Source organism: Actinia tenebrosa, unplaced genomic scaffold (genome assembly GCF_029948245.1).
Source record: "Actinia tenebrosa isolate PJP-AT-01 unplaced genomic scaffold, QUT_ActTen_1.0 PGA_scaffold0__85_contigs__length_37466705, whole genome shotgun sequence".
Classification (NCBI taxonomy): Eukaryota; Metazoa; Cnidaria; class Anthozoa; order Actiniaria; family Actiniidae; genus Actinia; species Actinia tenebrosa.
Window position 1 is genome coordinate 23,298,734 of NW_028292569.1, and position 19,156 is coordinate 23,317,889.

At 38.1% G+C, this 19,156-nt stretch overlaps 1 protein-coding gene and 1 long non-coding RNA gene across 2 annotated transcripts in view; one reads left to right on the plus strand and one right to left on the minus strand.

Annotated features, from left to right (window-relative positions):
* Positions 1 to 258: 258 nt before the first annotated feature.
* On the minus strand, positions 259 to 2,045 carry LOC116302553 (uncharacterized). Its single transcript, XR_004197865.2, has 2 exons — positions 1,876 to 2,045; positions 259 to 381 (listed from the first exon to the last, which is right to left on the minus strand). It is a non-coding gene; the product is annotated as an uncharacterized LOC116302553 (long non-coding RNA).
* Positions 2,046 to 3,677: 1,632 nt separating this feature from the next.
* Positions 3,678 to 19,156, plus strand: part of LOC116302561 (serine/threonine-protein kinase ATR) — a 57,051-nt gene continuing 41,572 nt past the window's right edge. The window contains exons 1-24 of the mRNA XM_089036332.1: positions 3,678 to 4,002; positions 4,166 to 4,257; positions 4,964 to 5,155; positions 6,164 to 6,267; positions 6,364 to 6,430; positions 7,449 to 7,561; positions 7,884 to 7,978; positions 8,613 to 8,727; positions 9,202 to 9,335; positions 9,932 to 10,166; positions 10,474 to 10,614; positions 11,120 to 11,182; positions 11,515 to 11,570; positions 12,012 to 12,213; positions 12,833 to 12,908; positions 13,355 to 13,596; positions 13,950 to 14,135; positions 14,810 to 15,083; positions 15,440 to 15,677; positions 15,931 to 16,213; positions 16,712 to 16,906; positions 17,169 to 17,363; positions 17,912 to 18,088; positions 18,627 to 18,785. Of these exons, the coding sequence (XP_088892458.1) occupies positions 3,914 to 4,002; positions 4,166 to 4,257; positions 4,964 to 5,155; positions 6,164 to 6,267; positions 6,364 to 6,430; positions 7,449 to 7,561; positions 7,884 to 7,978; positions 8,613 to 8,727; positions 9,202 to 9,335; positions 9,932 to 10,166; positions 10,474 to 10,614; positions 11,120 to 11,182; positions 11,515 to 11,570; positions 12,012 to 12,213; positions 12,833 to 12,908; positions 13,355 to 13,596; positions 13,950 to 14,135; positions 14,810 to 15,083; positions 15,440 to 15,677; positions 15,931 to 16,213; positions 16,712 to 16,906; positions 17,169 to 17,363; positions 17,912 to 18,088; positions 18,627 to 18,785 (3,723 nt within the window). The 5' untranslated portion in view covers positions 3,678 to 3,913. The remainder of the gene's footprint in view (positions 4,003 to 4,165; positions 4,258 to 4,963; positions 5,156 to 6,163; positions 6,268 to 6,363; positions 6,431 to 7,448; positions 7,562 to 7,883; positions 7,979 to 8,612; positions 8,728 to 9,201; positions 9,336 to 9,931; positions 10,167 to 10,473; positions 10,615 to 11,119; positions 11,183 to 11,514; positions 11,571 to 12,011; positions 12,214 to 12,832; positions 12,909 to 13,354; positions 13,597 to 13,949; positions 14,136 to 14,809; positions 15,084 to 15,439; positions 15,678 to 15,930; positions 16,214 to 16,711; positions 16,907 to 17,168; positions 17,364 to 17,911; positions 18,089 to 18,626; positions 18,786 to 19,156) is intronic.

Genomic DNA, 19,156 nt, shown 5'->3' on the forward strand with positions numbered 1-19,156 from the left:
TTTCAGCTGTATTTAATCAAGTTGTTTAAGTTTCTGTAAATAGTGAATAGATTATAGCATCTGTTGTTATTTCGGTTTTCAAACTGCCATCTAGGATATCATTTCATTTTTGAAAGCGAAGCTGAAATATTGTTAGGAACTATCTTCAAATAAAATTCGTGACCGAAACTACAACTGATCGGCTCCACTTTTGGAGGAGCTTTTATTTGAATTTAATGAGCTAAAAAGACGGAAATCCAAAGAAGAAGAGAAAAAATGTAGTAAACAACTGTTTATTTTGTTGTTAGTAGAGGCGCGTTATTCCTTTTTTTGATTTTGAATTTGTCGAGTGAAATGTTTTCGAACTGCCATTAAGGTAAGAAGTCTTGCTTGAGTTTCAAACTGCAAGAGTAAAATAGTAAATTTATTACTGACAAAGAAAATAATAAAAAAATTTGGGCTGCATAAAGGGTACAGAATGCAAATATTTTTAAAAGTTAAGACTTATTAAAGAAATGTATTCCTGAGTAGCGCGAATCGCAATCAAGTGAATCTGGCCCGACAATTGGTTTGCGTAACTGAGTCTCGAACCTAGGAATACCTATAAAAAGATTATTCAACACAATTGCAAGGGCACTGAACTTTTATTTCAATCGAATAGAAGTCATTAACGAAAGATCGATACTTACTGCACTTTTCTAATCTGAAAATGAAATTCGAGGGCCGGTGAAATCGTGGTCTGTGTGCAACACGAGGAAAGGATAATGCGTTGCTGTATATCAGTGAAACTCTAGAACAGTCTTGTTTTGCTGATATGAAGAACAACAATGCATAGAAATTGGAAATTATTTTCACACAGAATGTGTAATTGGATTTGAAAATGAAAGAAAAGCATACAGGATTGAATAGAGAATGAATGCTGCATGTTAAATGAAACTAAATATTTTTTTGTCACTTCAAAGGCTTTAATTACGAAAATAAGTAAACGACAGGTACATGCAATGTTTGCAAACCTTGAATGAAGAAAGAATTATTTAAGACTATATTATGACTTCGAGAGAGAAAAAAACATCATCCGAAATCCGTGTTTATCTTTCTTCATAGATAGAACTTGCACATGGTTCACACATTGACAGTACACGTATGTTTGTAGTTTAGCCGTATAATTCGAAGATTGTACAAGATTACGAACCGTACTTTGATATTAAAACTATTGGTGAAAAGCTAAAAATGCGTATAGGGTGGAAGGTGGTAATTCCGTTGTAACAGCTTTTCCTTTGGGTGGGATGATCGTGCTACAAGAATGTCTGAAAATGTAATTCGGCTAACTACGATAAAACTCGACTCGCTCAGTATCATTTTGCACCATTCTAAAAGTGACTTTAACAAACTCCTTTCCCTAGATTCCCGTAAATTAACATGAAGGTAGAGTGACCTTATAGGTATACAACTGTTTTAACTATAACTAAGGAAATAAAATATACCACCATATGCAGGGTTACCCCGGCTCTCTCATGTCATCGAAACGGATCCTATTGCGATAGAATTTTGCCTAATTTCAAACAAATAAGATTTAAAACACATTTTTGAGCTATCGGACAAAATCTGCTAAAAAATACTAAAATTTCAACGATAATAAGCAAAGTGCAATCTTAAATATGCTAAAAATTATAATAAAATCAGAATACCGATTGATAGTGACTTGAGATTTCAGTTAAAACAAACATTACTTCGTACCTGCCAAAAGGTGATTTTCAAAAGCGTTTTATTAACTTAACTGGTTAAATTACTGATTAGTAGGAGTGAAGGCATAGCAACACTCCGCAACTGTTTTTACTGTAATTATAACAATTATAACAGAGGATCAATTTAAACAGTTGTAATATTATAACTCACGACAATTTGGGGCAAAATTGGAGTGGGAAACGCTGTGCTGTGATTACTAAATAGCTTCTGATCTTGCGCATTGTGATTGGGTGGTTTGCGTTTCTGTGTTTTCCGATTGGTTGAGAGAGGAAACCATTTGAGAGTCGAGGCAAGGTGCATTTCCACTCATTATAAATTGGCTTTCCTATTTTGTATGGATTGCTTAAAGTACACTCTATTAAATGAAAAAAGGAGAAGGATTGGCGTGACATTTCTTTATTAGTTCCTGCGGCCAGTTTATTGACAACAAAACTTACCAAAACAGTTTAAACTGAGTCGAATTCACGAAATCCTCGTAACCCTAAATAGCATTCAACTCTCAATGACAAAGAATCGTATCTCTTTGTTTACTGTACGGTTTTAGCATGATTGACAAGATTCGAAAAATACCAAGATTATCAATTTTTTCTGGGGCTATAAAGGGACCTGAAAATATTAAGTGTTCGTAACAGCGCGCAAAATTTCAGCTTCAATTCAAATTCAATTTGATCCTACAATAAGGTGTGCGATCGACTCCCAAAAGATTTTGTTGTTGTTGTTGTTCATGGTTGTTTGTTTTGTTTTTTTCTTGTTAGGCGAAACTTATTCCACCACGTTTTATCATTGAGTTCATAAGGCATGACACCTTCTCAATTTCCCCGTTGCTTTCCGTGATCTGACACATTTAAGGAGTAATTATCTGGTTTTATCCGCTCGTCTTTGCTTTGTTTTGACTATTATCAAAACGCTAATTTCCTTAAGACTGGAAAGAGTGCTTATTGATTAATTATTTACAAGAAAATGAAAGACTGTATTGTGTTACAACAACTGATACGCAGCAGAATACTTGCAAACCTTTGATCAGCAAGCAATTAGCGGTAGATAAAACCCTTTAGAATTTAAAATTAAAGTATTAGAGTCAAATATATTGTGTGGGCGGGAAACATATTTCTTCTCGCGCGGCTTTCAAATGGTCTTTGATATTCAAGCGTTTTGATTGGATGACATGTCTTCAGTTGTAGCGTAACCATTTCATGGCCCGCCTGTAACTACTTCAGCTTTTAATTTACACATACAGTTTGATTTAATCCGAAAAGACAAAAAATCACGGAATGCACTGCACGATTGTTGTATTTACCATGAGCTAGCATATATTTGTCTCTTAAACTGGATTTATATTTCAGAGGGAAGGATTTAGATAGTCCCTTTATCGATCAATCCCCCTCCCCCCCCCCCCCCCAATCAATTAAGGTCCATTCTGATCTTCCTTCTCCTTTATTGATAATATTCCCCCACCCCTCCCCCCGAAATAGTATATACGTTTCTACTGAGTTTGTTGGGTCTTTCCCTTGATTAGGGGGATTTTCTTCCGGTTTTTCTTTCTCTACAAAACCCAACATACACAATCAATTTTCAATTCAATCTGTTAGTTAGCCGCGCCCTTTATTTGATCAGCCAGAGGTTGTTTCAGGGTTTGATACATTCATTGTCTACGTTAGGGAAGCTACGTTTTTTATTAGGGGAGGGGAGGGGAGGGGCAGACCTGGGGGATTTGCAGTAAACTTTGAAAAATATATATTGTAGCCCTCATTCTTTTCTCAGGAAGAAGTACATGACCCTCCTATTACGTCAACAAGACAACATAACAGTTTTGAACATATGATAGGCTTGACCCTCCAAAAAATGTAGCATTTTTAATGATAAATCCCTCCCCCAGTACGAATCCACAGGAAGCCCAAAGTGGGAAGACGACTCTATCGGTCAGCGGTTTATGCCATGAGTCACATGTTGAAGCCCGCCAAAGTTGTTTCTTGCGAAGTTGACAGATTTTTGATTCAAAATATTTGCTTTTTGAACCCAAATTATTCTGTGAAAGAATAGCTAGGCATCAAACACGAGGTATCAGCTTCAAACTGCACATATCAGGGCGTGCAGATCGAGGTTGTTTGACGATAATTGATGGCTATTACGTAGTTTGTATTTGAAAACAACAACAACAGCTGCAGTACAACAAGTCCCAGTTATTACCATGGCTGGCAATACGGCTTCCACGAGCTTGATGAGCCAGAAACTGGCTCAGATATTTGCAAAACTGCAAGACAATAAAGATCTTGAAAGGTGAGAGTCGCTTCTGATTGTAAAAGCAAAGTTTAAGATCATGGGAAGAGTGATTTCCGGAAAAATACTGATATGTAAATTTCAGCATAATAATTTAAAGGTGTAATGCTATCGCATGGCCCTATATATTGTTGTTGTTTAATTTTCTATTGATGATTCGTAGTTTAAACACACAAGAGCATGCAATGTCAGCCAAAGAGATGGGAGCCATTCTTGGTACTCTGATTGAGAATACTGTGACTGACCTGGACTTATGTAAGTGTACATTTTTAGGTACATACTGTACTAGTAATTTTACAATGGTTTTGAGTGGCCTTTAGGCAAGTGACTTTACCCGGGGGGGGGGGGGTGGGTACTCTTGTCCATTAAGGGTATGGATGTGCCGCTGAGCCCTCTGAACCCTCACCCTGTTTCAGAGTAAAAATCGCTGAAATTCATGCCCTGTTCCAGAGCAAGATCGCTGAAAACCCTGTTCCAGAGAGGAGAGAGCGTGATTTCATATACCCTGTTCCAGAGTGAGCTCGATTTTATATACACTGTTCCAGAGTAGAAATGCTGAAAACCATAACCTGTTTGGTGGCAAGTACATGTACCACCGTAGGGGGTACCTCCCCGTGTGACTTTACAAGAAAATATAAGAGACAAGTGGGATATTCTATTATATTTTTACTCCCACTATTGAAAATTCACCCTGCAATGCCTCATGGGAAGGAACAATAGTATAAGCAAAATATAGATTGACACCTTTATTTTACCCTGTGAGAAGAGTACCTAAAAATCAACTTCTAAATTCCAACTTCATCTTTGTGCTCTCACCTAGTTTAAATTTGGAGCCTAGCTGTGTTGGGATAATTTGTCCCATCCTCTGTTACAAGAGTCGAAGCATAATGGATAGATTTTGTGAATAGAGAAGTAGGGTTGCACTGATTGACTTACTGTTTGTTTTCTATTTCTTTTCTAGTATCAGCTCATCTCTCTAGAAAGACCACAGGAACCCCATCCCATTCAGAATCATTTTGGCCTTTACTGCAGATTTGTATTGATAACTTCCCACAGTCCTTTGTGGGTGTAGTCCACAGGGTACCCACAGAGAACTTCCCTCAGATTGGAGATAATGTTAAAAGTATCCCATATACTTCTGAAACATCCAAGGGTAAGAAGGCAGGAGTACAACACTGTATATTGATTTTAAATTCTGCGGCATTGCTGCATGGCAAGCAAGTGCATTGCTAAATCTCACGACTGTGTAGTTCAGGCCTGGGTTAGTGGTTTGATGCTCAACTGAACTGTATACACCTATTTCAAAAAACGTTTTTGGGTGGAGATCTGAAATCTAAGACCAAGTAGCACGCTGCAAATTGTATTATATTCACAGCCAAACAACATAGTTTCCTTTTAGATTGGAATATGAGAAGTGACCTATGAGTTGGAAATGTGGTTTTTCGTATTTTATCCTGAAAACATTAAAGCATTCGTGTTGACAATGTTTTTTTTTGAGTTACTGCACATTAAATCCTTATTTCAAAACAGACATACTGTATCATAGAAGCATGATTTTCAGTAAAGTGGTTAGGGGGTGGGGGGAGGACTAAAATGCAAGCTATGTTGCATAAAGAATGCCAGACTGCAGTGTTTAGTGTATACATGTAGTTAATGTTATTTTTTGCAAGAGTATGCAAACATTTGGTCTGATATATTACGAGTATATCTGCACCCTGTAGTCCACTAGTCCTCCAGGCTTTGAAATGTCCATGCCATTATCAGGCTTCCTTTCCTTGACCTAATGCAATATACTGTTAGGTGAATGTTGTGTGGTTTAATATTGTACTTAGATTTAAGTAGCGGTAGTGGTGTGAACCTAGAAAAAGCCCATCACTTGGAATGATGGTTGTGAAATATTATCTTATTAAATTTTCAGTTAAGGCCGGTTTAGACAGTACGATTTTCGCCTACAACTATCGTATACAACAGGCTCGCGCCATCCTACAACTTGAGTCGTAGCGTGTAAATCAAGCCTAAGACTCGCCTACGACAGATGCGAGTGTGTTGTATACAATAGTTGTAGGAAAATTGTACCGTCTAAACCGGCCTTTAGATTGTTGTCATGTTTGATATATATGTGTTAAGTCATTTAGTTGCATTTTTTTCTTCACTTTTTCAGCCTTCACAGTCTGGGTTCTTTCGAGGATTCTTAGGGTTCTAGCAGAACCAGGATGTAGTTCACTGCATAATAAATCTATTGCATCTTTTCTTTCAATATGTCAAGTAAGATCTTATTTAATAATGTCTTGATGATGGCAATGGCATTGATTTTGACAGTGGTTATTAATATACCCTAATCAATCCTCATTTTATTTTCAGCTTGTCAAAATCAAAGATCTTGTATTCTATCGCAGGATACTTTCAGAGATAGTAATACTACTGAGAGGTTAGAAACAAAATATTACTAGAGATTTACAACCTGTTCCTACAGGTTCGTGAGCAGGCGTAGCTCAGTTGGTTAGTGCGCGACCTTCTGAGCTTGAGGTCCACGGTTCGATCCTTAGGATCTCCACGTCTGTTTCGACTGCTCTCTAATCCGTGTAGCTTCAGCTTTAAATACTCTTAAAACAGAGCACTGATGGAGAGAGGGGGTAAAGTGTGCACCGTCGGCTTCCATTGATAGCAGTTGAATTTCAACTGAAGGAACTACCGACGTTAAATATAGGTACTTTACTTTTTTACTTAACATTCAGTATATCAATACCTTGCTCCTTGTTGCTGTACTTCTCTTGATTATAAAACTTTTCATTGTAGTCCCTTCTATTGATATTTTCCTTTCCTATTAATTGCATTGCATTTCTTTTCTTTGGATTCCTTTTCCTTTTCCATTCTCTTTCTTTCCTTTTTTCTTTCCTTTTTTCTGGTCTTTAATTTCCTTTCCTTTTATTTTCCTTAGCCTTTCTCATTCCACTCATGATTCTTTTAGAATCTCTCCATTGCAATAAATCTATTCATATCTGTATTCTAGAGCTGGTAGTGCAAGCCCTGAATAAGTTATCCACCAAATAAGTGATATCCTGCTGATAAAAGCATAATCCAGCAAATAGTTTTTATTCATAGAATAGGATCCAGTGGCTAGGAATAATTCCCTCCAAGCTTCCAAATCTTGCCATCTGATTCTAGTTTATCCACTGGATAAAGCAAGCATCTGGTGGATAGTGCTTTTTCAGGATTCATACAACCAACTCCTGAACATTAGCTACAGTATGCAGTGTATTAGTTGCTCTGTTCTTGTCATTAAATTGTCTCCACACTATCCATGGTTCTGTCTTTGCATTTGTCTTATTATTCACTGCCTCAGTCCCAGTGATTGTACATTACTGTGATTTATAGGTTTGTGTTTCTCTGGATTAATTTTAGTAATTTTTGGATAGAATCATTCACATTGTTTTGTTCTTTATCAGATCTTGTGGTGATAGAGGATGCATATTTTGGAAACACAGAAATGGATGACAGTGATCTTCCTCTTTTTCTTGATCATTTCCAGTTTTTTGACATCAATGATGTGTTACCAAGGGTTAGTTTAAAGCTCTTGTAATGAACACATGTACATGATGGATTGTAGTGAACACATGAGGATAGCCTGACTGGCTGACTGTCTAAAGGGATGGATGGGAGGGAGGGAGGGAGGGGGGGGGGGGGAGGGACGGAAGGAAGGAAGGATGCAAGGGTGCAAGGCCGGATGTGGATAAATGAATGAAGGGTTGATTAATGGATGGATGATGACTGACTGACTGAATAAATAAAGTAAATGAACTGATAAATAAATTAATGATTTAAGGATCAAAAGGATGACTTGCTGACTGACTGATTTTAATAAGTATTTGCTTTGATTTTAGACTGGCCTTGAAAACCAAGAACAAGTTACATTTACAAAAAGACAGATTTGCATCAGAAATGAAGAGGATTTCTCATTTATCCATGAAGGCATAAGGTGACTGCCATATGCACTTCTTTGCTGAATGGCTTAAATGTATACTTATTTTAATAAAGGTCATCGGAGTCCAGAATAATAGGCTTTAGGCAATGAGCAATAGGAGTTAAGGCATTTAAAGTTTCAGGAATATCAGGAATGACTGATATTTCTTATTTTTATTCTTGTGAAGAAAATACAGAGCTTAATGTTGAGATATTCAGTGTTGCTTGCAGTTGACAAAGCCATTTTAAGCACCTTGATTGATTAGTATTTAATATACTGTATTTATGCATATGACTCCTTCCATTATTGGAATGACCTACTGCTGTACTGTATCACTTATCTCCTTTGGCTCTGACAACCTGTTTTGAAGTAGGTGAATACTTACAACCTCACCCTGCATCAGAGGGACGTACAAGAACCACTGAAGACATACCCTGGCAGTGACCACCATCAGTGTCTGGCCTTTACTAATGATTTCTTAATGGGTTGATTGTGGTATGGGGATGGGGATTTTAAAGGGGTTGGAAATTGAAGAAATGTACCTAGAAGAGGACCTTGTGTCCTATTGTGCAACACCAGCCTGCAGGCAATCCCAAATAAATGCTGACACACCTTGTCAAGGGATACTGATGACTGTTTTTATGTTTAGTCAAATAGTATGCCAAGTGGTTGGTGATGTCTGTCATTACGCAAACATGCATGTCAATCTTCTGTGGAGAATATGCAGCACAATGCTGAGAACAGGAATCTGCATCATTAAACAGGTAGATGTAGAATAGATAAATGAATGTATATGTAACGGCAATCAGCAATCAGTAAAATGCTGGATGGTTCTTCTCTCTTCATTTTTCCTTTTTTTCTTTCTTCCTCTGTCTATGTCTTCCTGGCTTCTCTCAATTCACTCATCCCTTTGCCTCTGTCCTTCCATCCTCTCTGTTCATCTATTGCATCAATACATCCCGTCCTATTCACCCATTTATCCATCTATGCGTCCATACATCCATCCATCCATCCATTCATCCACCCATCCATCCATACACCCATCCATCCATCCACCCACCCTTAACCCATCCATCCAATTCCATGCCCTCATCTATACCATCCAACTATCCATTTATCCCATCATATTCATTCATCCATTCTTCCATCCATCCCTCCATCCATCCCTCCATTCTTCCATCCATCCTATTCCATTCATGCTAAATTGATTTATTTCTCATTGTGTTTTTGTTATTCAGTTTTCCCTGCAGATAATCACAGATCTTCTCACTCACACTGGTCTACCACAGCAACCTGTTCTAGATCAGTTTATCAAGAGTTTGTGTGTAATTGTTGGGATGGTTGGTTCTGGAGATTGTAAAGAACTTCCAAGGTAAGGCCACAATATTCTACTATCGCATGTCCTGTAGTCTACCCCTGTGGCATACATGGCTTAGGTGGTTTGAGCGTTGCACCGTTATCACAAAGGTCATGAGTTCAAATCCAGTTCTAAGCCTGTAAATGTTTTTCCAGGCTCCAGCACTTACTTATTTTCTATCTATTTCTACTGCTGATACAACATGTATTCTCATACAACATTCTACTGTTAAACACATAGAATGTGTTAAACAACAATGTGTAGAAAAAAAGCTAAAGTGAGAGGAATGCTGGGGCACCTAGAAATCTCACAGGACCTGATTTAGAGGGGAAGGGTGGGGAATTAATTTGTGTTCATAAGGCACAGGGGTATTAATAAATAATGTCATTATTTATTCTTCGGCTTGGAGCTAATGTTTTCCCATATCGGACCAAGATTCATTCTCTTGGGGAGAAATTTCCCTTTTTGAGTTGTATCGATATTCATGTGTCTTCTCATATGCAGCCCCTAAACAAAGAAATGATACTCTAGGGAATGACACATGGTCTGAAATTTGAAAACATTGCACTCAAAGTTAAAAAGGAATATCCTAATGTTTGTGTATCCCACAGCTATAAGGTATGCCCCATGGAGGATGCACTTGCAACATGTCTAGATAACCTCTTTCAGAGGACACTTGTTGGTAAAGCAAGATATGCTCCCCCATCTGACTCAACATGGTGTGAACCATTGCCACGAATACCAGTGTTTGTACTACCTTCCTGGCACATGAACCATTTCTTTGTACTTCTTTGTGAAATACTGACTTCAGGAGGGCTTGGAAATTTAAGGACTTTGAAACTTAAGGTATTACATGCATGACTTATAATCAATGAGTTTTTGAAACTGGGGTAAATGGTGAGGTAAGGACCCAAATAACAGTCTCATCAATTCCCCAACACTCAGCCGACTTTTATTCTCAGAGTCTTGGCATGTTTTTGTGTCATGAAATATTGGCATGACAAATGAACCCAACATTTTACCTGGTTTTTCAAATAGTTTGACTTGTTTTTTTTTTTGCTGGGTTGAGAATGAATAACATTTGGACCCAAGGGTAAGATATCTTGCATTTCAAGTGAAAACTAAGGTCTTAATCATGGTTAATTTATTATAGTTGTCAGTTTGTGAAGTCATCAAGTTCATTTACATCCATGTTCCTGATAACTACTTCTGTTCAGCTGATAAGAGCCATCAACTTAGAGATAACATCAACAAAGCATTGTTGAATCATATTGGTCAAGAACAAGATCAGCAGGTATATTGTTCCCTTGAGTATCATTTCTTTGTCTACTATTGACACTCATCAACTGGTACACATACGTTAATTGGATGAAACTCGATCAAAAGATCTTAATACTCGTAAAAGAGAATACCACATAGTTTGAAATGAGAAATCGAGATTATTTGTTTGAATTTATTTAATTCAATAACATATTGATGTACCTTGTCAAGCATTAAATGGAGATACATTAACTGGTCAACTCATCAACTGCAGGTGAAGATACATTAATTGGATGAAACTCGATCAAAAGAACTTAATATCCTTGAAATGAGAATTTGAGATCATTTAATTGAAATTTATTTAATTCATATTGATGTACCTTTTCAAGCATTAAATGGAGAACAAAAGGAAATAATTTGGTATATTACTTAAAGGAGTAACGTGGTAAGAAATATTAAAACAGTAAATTGTGTCAAATGTCATGTACTAGAATAATATAGTAAATATTATTGTTCAGTGGTTGCCTTTTAATTTGTAGTATATGGTTGGATGCCTTTGCCAAGCAGCCAAGGAAGAGTTAAAACGAGCAAGCAAAGACAAGGTACTGTAGTTAAAATATGCAACATAGCAAGTTGGTAGGTTGTAGGTAGGGTGTTGGTACTCACCTTCCTTGCAGTAAACCTGGGTTTATTGCACCAATAGATCCTTTTATGGAATACTATTCATGGCTTGCAACCATCCCTAAGACTGTTAAATAAATCACAAAGACATAGCAGTCACGTTGGTGGTATGACAAAGTGATGCTAATGAGGAATCTTTATCAGCCAACATGCCCATGCTTGTCTTTTGGTTAATTATTTTCAGTTGGTAATGATTGAAATCCAGCAATCAATAGCAGATGCAATGTAATACTTTTTATCATGCTTTTCATAGAATCCAATGACTGAGATGGCTCAAGATTTTAGTACAACATCAACACAGATATCTAGGTAAGCCTTTCTTTCTTCCCTGTTGGCCTGCTTTTTAAGATTATAGGTTAATGGTGTTGGCTATATTAGTCATTCCGAGTTAGAGGAAAAGAGTGGGTTGAGTCAGCATTGCAGTGCATTGTGGGACTGTTTTAGTTGATGAAATAGATGCCATCTTGCAAGTCCCCTAAAACAGTCAAACAATGCACTGCAATGCCAATTTGACCCACTTCGTTTTTACAACACGTGCTGTACTTACAGTACATGTGATGTCAGAGCTTTGGAATTATTTAACTAATGCTAATTAGTACAGGGTTGGCTGTTATTCATGATCAGTATTTGCTTCCTGCTGTCATTCTTCCGAGAATTATTTAATCAGTCTATGATCATAGACCAATGTTGGTAAAGTGCTTGTGATGTGTCAGCCAAGTGTTGGTGATTGTTTTTCATATTTTTCTCAAGTCCTGTAGTTCCTCACAAGAAGGCAAGAACAAGCCTCTCTATTCAACACAGAAAGAAGGAAGCTTCCAAAACAGAAATGAGAACCAAGGGACAAGACATTGTAAAATCTCAAGAGTCCTTTGTGCTGTCATCTCTTAGCCATAAGATAGACAGTCTGGCAAAAGACATCACAGAAAAAGTGCTCAATAATCCTGATGTGTTGGTGAGAAAAACATTAATGTCAGAATTTAAAAACTTATTGTACAGTAGGAGTCTCCAGAGCAACTCAAATTGAAGGCAGAAAAATGATGTAATTTTATAGACTACTTTGACGATGCGGCGGCCATCTTGCCAGGGGGCAAAATAAAACAAAGATGACTGAAAATATATAGAGTTTCGTGTGTTTGATCAATGTGTTGTCTAAGTTCATCGTTTTTGTTTTCTCTTGTGGTGAGCTGTTGATATCAATCAACTTGATATCAATCAACATCATTACTGTAACAAAGCCCTATTTGCCCCCTGGATGACCCATGATGCCTTGCGATACAAGATGGCCACTGTACAGTATCATTGAAGTAGTCCATTGCTGGGGAGGGTAATTCTTTTTGTCCTCTAATCTGTGCTCCATTGGGAATTCTAGGTAATGGTGTTTTATAGATGGTCAATCTTAAGAGCTAGAATGTCAGAAAATTGTAATGAAAGCTTCAAACATACAAAAAACCAAGAATGTTCAGCATGGGTTGTGCCTCTTGGATGACCCATTGAGGGCATGATTGATTAGAAAGTTTATTGCCAACATTACCCTGATTCAACTGTGTAAACTAAATATCTTGTTTTCCAAGGATTACACTTGCACGAGCTTGGAAGGAATAAGAATAGCTATGGAGGTGGTGGCAAGATGCAACGAATCCTTGAGAGGTTGGATTAAACATTTTGATGACTGACCTTTATTTTTGCTGTTACCGGAAGACTACATATGTACTTGCAATCATTGTCAAACGTCTCACCAATAGAGTTAATTATAGTTTTGGTACAATAATTACCCATTTTAGCTCATGTGTCATTCCCTAGAGATGAAGACCCTTTGTTTGAGTTGTATCCAAGGATTTCTTGTGTCTTCTCATGTGCAGTGGTTACCAATAAAAGAAATTATATGCTTAGGAAAAACACATGGTCTGTAATGGGAAAACCTTGCACCAAGACAAATTAGGTATATTACTGGATTTTGATCATCTGATAGAAACCAGCTGATAAACTTCTTTGAAACTCATCTGCTTCAAATGGTTGCCAAACACTGAGTAAGACCACCAATGTGCTGTAAACCAGAAAGATTCCCACTATTGACAAATTATTTTCCCCCGCAGGTCACATGACAAATATTCGCATCAAGAGTCTTCTCTCTCTCTTGAAATCCATGCTACAATATCTTAGCAACATTGCCAATAAGAAAAGTCAAGACCAGGTCATCATGGCAACTATTACACAGACATTCAAGAAGCTTGTTCACTTGGCGATGTTAGTGTTTTATATATCAGAGGCAATAACCCTGCCTTCTGAGCTGCAACAAGTTCTCGTTTTTGTTGCTTCAGTTCCCTGGCTTTGTAACGTAAGTACTTCCAAATTTCATTCAGATATTTTGCATTCTTTGGATGGTATGAATGAGCTGTTTGCATGATAACATTATTTTACTAGCACTACAAGTCATGCTTAGCAAAATTTCATATTTAAACATGATAACAGTTCAACTCGTTGTTGCTACATAACTGAACAAAATAATCAAAGTGTGCAAGGGATTCTGGTAGTGGAAGTATGTGATGCTAGAATGCAAACTTCTCATACATGTTTAGATACATTATACTAAAATAGTGAGTAGAGTTTGTAAGGTCTCTGTAGGTCTCTTGTTATAAACCAGTCCTGATGCGGATATGGATTTTGGTATTATGTTATATTCTTCACCAGGTAGAACAGCAATGGACAGATCTTCCTCATTCATTTGGTCTGTCTGTCCAAGACATGGCTCACATTACCAATGCACTTGAACCCTATGTTGATGTTGAATGTAAAGGATATTGTCTACACCTACTGGCCATGTTCATGTCAGATGTTGCACCAACCTGGAGGAGTCAAGTTTTTATGCTTTCTCTAGTAAGTGTTAAGTTCTGATGATAGTTAAATTAGAATGAATAACATTACATGGTATATAGATCAATATGCCTCTTTAGCTTTGACATAATGTTTTCCCATTTCAGACCATGTGTCATTCTCTTTAGATTACGATTCTTTGAGTTGTGTCATTTTTCATGTGTCTTTTTATGCAAAACTGTTAAACAAAGAAATAATACTCTAGGGATTGACACATGGTCTGAAATGGGCAAAACATACTCAAGCTAAAGTGGTCTATTCAATTTGGGCATGGGTTTCCATTTCAAACCATGTGTCAATCCGTTGAGTATTATTTCTTTGTTGACTGCTAACACTCAAGGAGATAATTTGATACCAATGTAACTCAACTATATAATTCCTGAGGAATATCCATGTGATCTAAATCAGGAAAACACCCCACCTTTTAACTTATTAACTTCCCAAATTCAGAGCTACATAGACACACTTTTATTAATGTGTGTGCAGTGAATATGGGCTGAGTAACAGAAATGGACTTTTTCTACATGTTGTGCACATGCTGTTTCCTTTCATAATTTCCTAAACATAAATTAGTTAAACAAGTGTGCCTACTAATTATTTTGCTATGCTATGGTATGCTATGCTTTGGTAAATAGTTAGGTAACGTTGCAGTAACATAGCCTCTTCATTTTCTTTAGCAAGATGCATCGGATGAAGTTACAGTCCTTGCAGTTAAATGCCTTCCCACGCTACTGTCTTCACTTGGCTCCTTCTCCTATTCTTTAGTCCCTGATAATCTACAGAAGCTTCTCTCTACTGGTCCTTTGATACAGGAACAAATTGGCAGGGCGTTGGGTCCACTGGCTTGTGTGCTGACAGAGCACAGTATTATTAGGCGATGGGTGTGTCCTGGTGATGATATTCCTCTGGGGAGATGCATTGGCTTGTATTGTCCCATTTGTGATAAGGGTGGTAAGTAAAATTACCAGGAATACGTTAGTAGGGTTTTGAGGCCACTGGCGATGGGTGTGTCATCAGGTGATTATGATCCTCTGGGTAAATCAATTAACCAAAATTGTCAGTTATGAGGGAGGAGGAGGAGTTGTACAATTGGAAAACACAGTATTATCAAACAATGAATGTGTCAAAGTGGCAATACCATAGTAGGACAGACTAGCATCCCAGGAAGGGGGGTAGTGATACTCTTTATATCTTTATGTTAAGTAATCCTAAGATAAGCACCTTTTTTGAAGTCCCAGATGCAAACCCAATTTCAAAGACTGCTTTGGTAAACCTTTTGTCTATTCATGTCTTGTCTATTCTGTCAGATTTTGACCCACATCACCAGTCTCATGCAGTAGTTGATGCAGCAGTCTTCACTCCATACCTTCATCTCCTGTCTCCTAACGTTAGCTCCTCTGTCAAGCTTGCCTTTATCAGTAGTATTCAGAGAATGTGCACCCATCTGGCTGTGACTCCGGATACCTCAGCACACAGCTGTATTGTGACTGCTACCTGTTGTGATCTGATTGAGGATCCTGATTATCGTGTCAGACTTGCTTTTAGGTTGGTTAAATGTTTTTAAGTTAGTAGCGGACAGAAATAATTCATACATGATTTTTAAAAAAAAATCTAGTCATTTAAAGTTGGTGTCTGTTGAGTGAACGAACGAATGAACAAAGAACGAACCGACGGACGGACGGATGAATGAGGGAAAGAAAGGAATAATGGACAGTGACCTTTCCACTTGGCATTAAGACTAATGAATTAGCGTAGTTAAATCTTAATCAATTTACTGATTACATCTTTACCGTCGCAGCAAAGTCATTTCCTACGTCACCAAGCCTGGCTCATCCTCCAGCACAGGAAGCCCACCTCTTAGTATCATGGCAAAGCTAAAGAAAGCCTTCAATGATGCATCGACTCACAGAGCCAGAGGTCGCGAGGGAAGGGTTAATATAAGACTGCAGGAGACAGTAGTGATGACCATAGGGCAGCTGGGTAGAACTGCTGAAGGAGAGCTCTTATTAGTGGTTATTATCAGTCTGTTGAAGAGTCTTACTGCTGAGTCAAAGCTTATCAAGGCTAAAGCTTTTGAACAGGTACGATTATTAGTCACAAAGTCACGGAGGGACCACGTGGCAGAGTGGATTGGAGTGGGGTGTGTTGGGGGTTATCCATAATGACTAGGGGGAGATCAAAGCTTATCAAGGCTTATTAAAGTTTATCAAGGCTAAAGCTGTTATTTGCCTGTTGAAATTGAGAAGTGTTGTCAGAAAAAAAATCAAATTATAACAATAGCGCAGCGCACTGATTCTAAAAATAGCTTAAAGATTCGGACAAACATTGCATTCTGTTTAACCGCTACGAGGATTATACGAACCGATTTTATTATTTTTACTTAAAGTTATAATAATAACCCATGTAAACTAAGATCAACTGCGATCGGCTGTCAAAATTATCTGCTGAAAGTAAACTTGTAATTTGTTTGTCCGAATTTCGCCTTTGTCTTCGTTTTTATGACGTCACGGTTGCGCTGCGCTATTATTCATGAATCATAATTTATTCAAAATATATCCTTTTGAACCCACTTTTGTCAGATTCAAGAAATCGCTCAGTGTCGTGGTAAACCGATGAAAGAGGTGTTCTGTGACTTCAAGCAAGATATCTGTAAGTTTGTAGTTAATACAATACACGATATCCAGTCAAGCAACCCTTCTGCCAAGAAGTCAATGGATATCATCACTGAAGTGGCTAACGTGTTTGACTACAGGGACATACAGACCTTCTTAATGGTACGAGAGATGAATGGAAAACAATATTTGGATTACTACTTTGTTTACCAGTTTGGCCTTACATCTGTCTGTCTTTCAACTTTGTCTGTTCTGTCTGTCTTGTCTGTCTTGTCTGTCTTGTCTGTCTGTCTGTTCTGTCTGTCTGTCTTGTCTGTCTGTCTTGTCTGTCTGTCTTGTCTGTCTGTCTTGTCTGTCTGTCAATATACCATTTCGTCCTTGGGTTATTCATTTACTCCTCATTGCCTTGTTATTATTTTGTCAGCCTACTCTTCGGTTCATCATCCCACACCTGGTCAAGAAAGCAACTCCATCCTCATCTACTGTTCTTCGTCTGCTCGCCAAAGAACTGAACGTGAGCCGACGAGAGATGCTGTTAGAAAACTTCAAGTACGTCTTCTCCTTCCTGGTCAGGACGTGTTCACCAAGTGAACTGGAAAAGGCATTAGGCTATGTACAGGTTAGAAACAACAGGATCAAAAAAGCAATAGCCCATAACCGAGATGTCGTAACCAATGTCGTAAATATAAAAGCTTTCTTGAAAATCTTTAGCTTTGGTTTAAAAAAATTATATAGTGTTCAGTCGCCTGTCAAATACTAAACTTCTCAACAACGCAGCTCTTTAGTTATACTTCGTTCCCCCAAGTGTATCTCTCTCGTATGCTCGCTGTATGATGCACTTGGTCACGACATCTCGGAAATGCGCTATTCATCTTACCTTAGTGATCATTGTTCCTTTTCCCAGGACTCGCTCTACTTGTATTGATGGAGGGCTTCAAAACTTTGGGACCCACTACAAACTATTGGGATTCCCGGGATCAAGTCTTATTCCTAACACATTCTCTAGCGTAAATGTCTAGATTTTCTACGCATTTGTTTTCACTTTTCAATGTTGAATGATAGTCGGTTCCACTGGTCGGAACTCAACGTTTTCGACACTTGTGTGTTAGAATTTCAATACAAAGTAGTACATGGAGTTCAATACAATTTGTCTCTCTTTAATTCCAGAAAGAAACAGATGTAGAGCTAGGCAGCCTGTTACGTTCAGAGGCACAGAGTGTGTACAACCAACTGTTGCTCTATCTGAGTGTTAGTTATGACAAAGTGTTTAGTGGCCTGTCAATGTTGGCCAGCAAAGATACTTCATTCAGTGGGCTTAAAGATTTGAAGACTGCAGAAGACATGGTAATTATTCTTATCGATGCTTCTAGTCCGCTATTCTCAGCGGTCTTACCATACTCATATATGAGAATGGAAACAAAAAGACCAAAATAGCTCAAGGGAGGGAAGGGTTAGAAATAAAAAAATAAGGAGAGCAACCGCAGGTCGGGCGTGGTGGTGGTGTGGTGTGTGTGTGTGTGTGTGTGGGGGGGGGGGGGGGGGGTGGGGTGGTGGTACAGCGAGGCCAATTAAATACTTGAAGTGCGCTGGATACCGTACGACCATAGCAGCTTTGAACTGAAGAACATATGGTAAGAAATCATCATTACATCTAGTCCGCTATTCTCATCAGTCTCACTGTACTCTTATTTAAGCAATGGGAACAGACCTGATGGAGTTCTTGCAAGGGAGGGAAATAAGAAAATAAGCAGGTTTGAACTGGAGGGATCCATATGCTAATCATTTTCTCATATATGTATTTGCACCAGTAAGACTCTGAGAATAGTTGTCATATACTTTAGTTTAGGATGTCAATATTTATCTTGAGGCCTTTTTTTGTCAGGCTGATTTTCTTCAACATCGATTGCTTGGTATATTAGCCTTCTACAACACTGTACTCGTTACTAATAGTGACTTGGAAGAAAAGATGCTGGCTTTGAAAAGCCTTGTCAAACTCATGGAAATGATGGGACCGAAACACATCACCGCCGTGCGAGTCAAGGTACGAAAAAGATTCGTTATTGTAAATTTCATTTTCGAAAAAGAATGTGTACTGTCAGCCAAGCCAATGGTATGTCGTTAAATCCTCGAGATTGACATAGCAGGCCTAGGAGATCAGAGCTGGGAGTGAAGGCAAGCACGTTTCGAGCTTCTTCTAGCGCTTTTCTTGCGTCTGCCGTTCTGCCGATCCCCGCGTGCTTTATAACTGCACAAAACATGCGCGCGCATTTTCTATTCCTTCATAAGTCATCCTGAGAACCATTGAGTCGCGCAGTGTTTGTGTTTGCGCATCAGGGTAAAAGGCGCATTTTACAGATCACTTTTAAGAGTAGCATCAGCTGAAAGCAAAAGATTTGGTGTCAGAAATGAAAA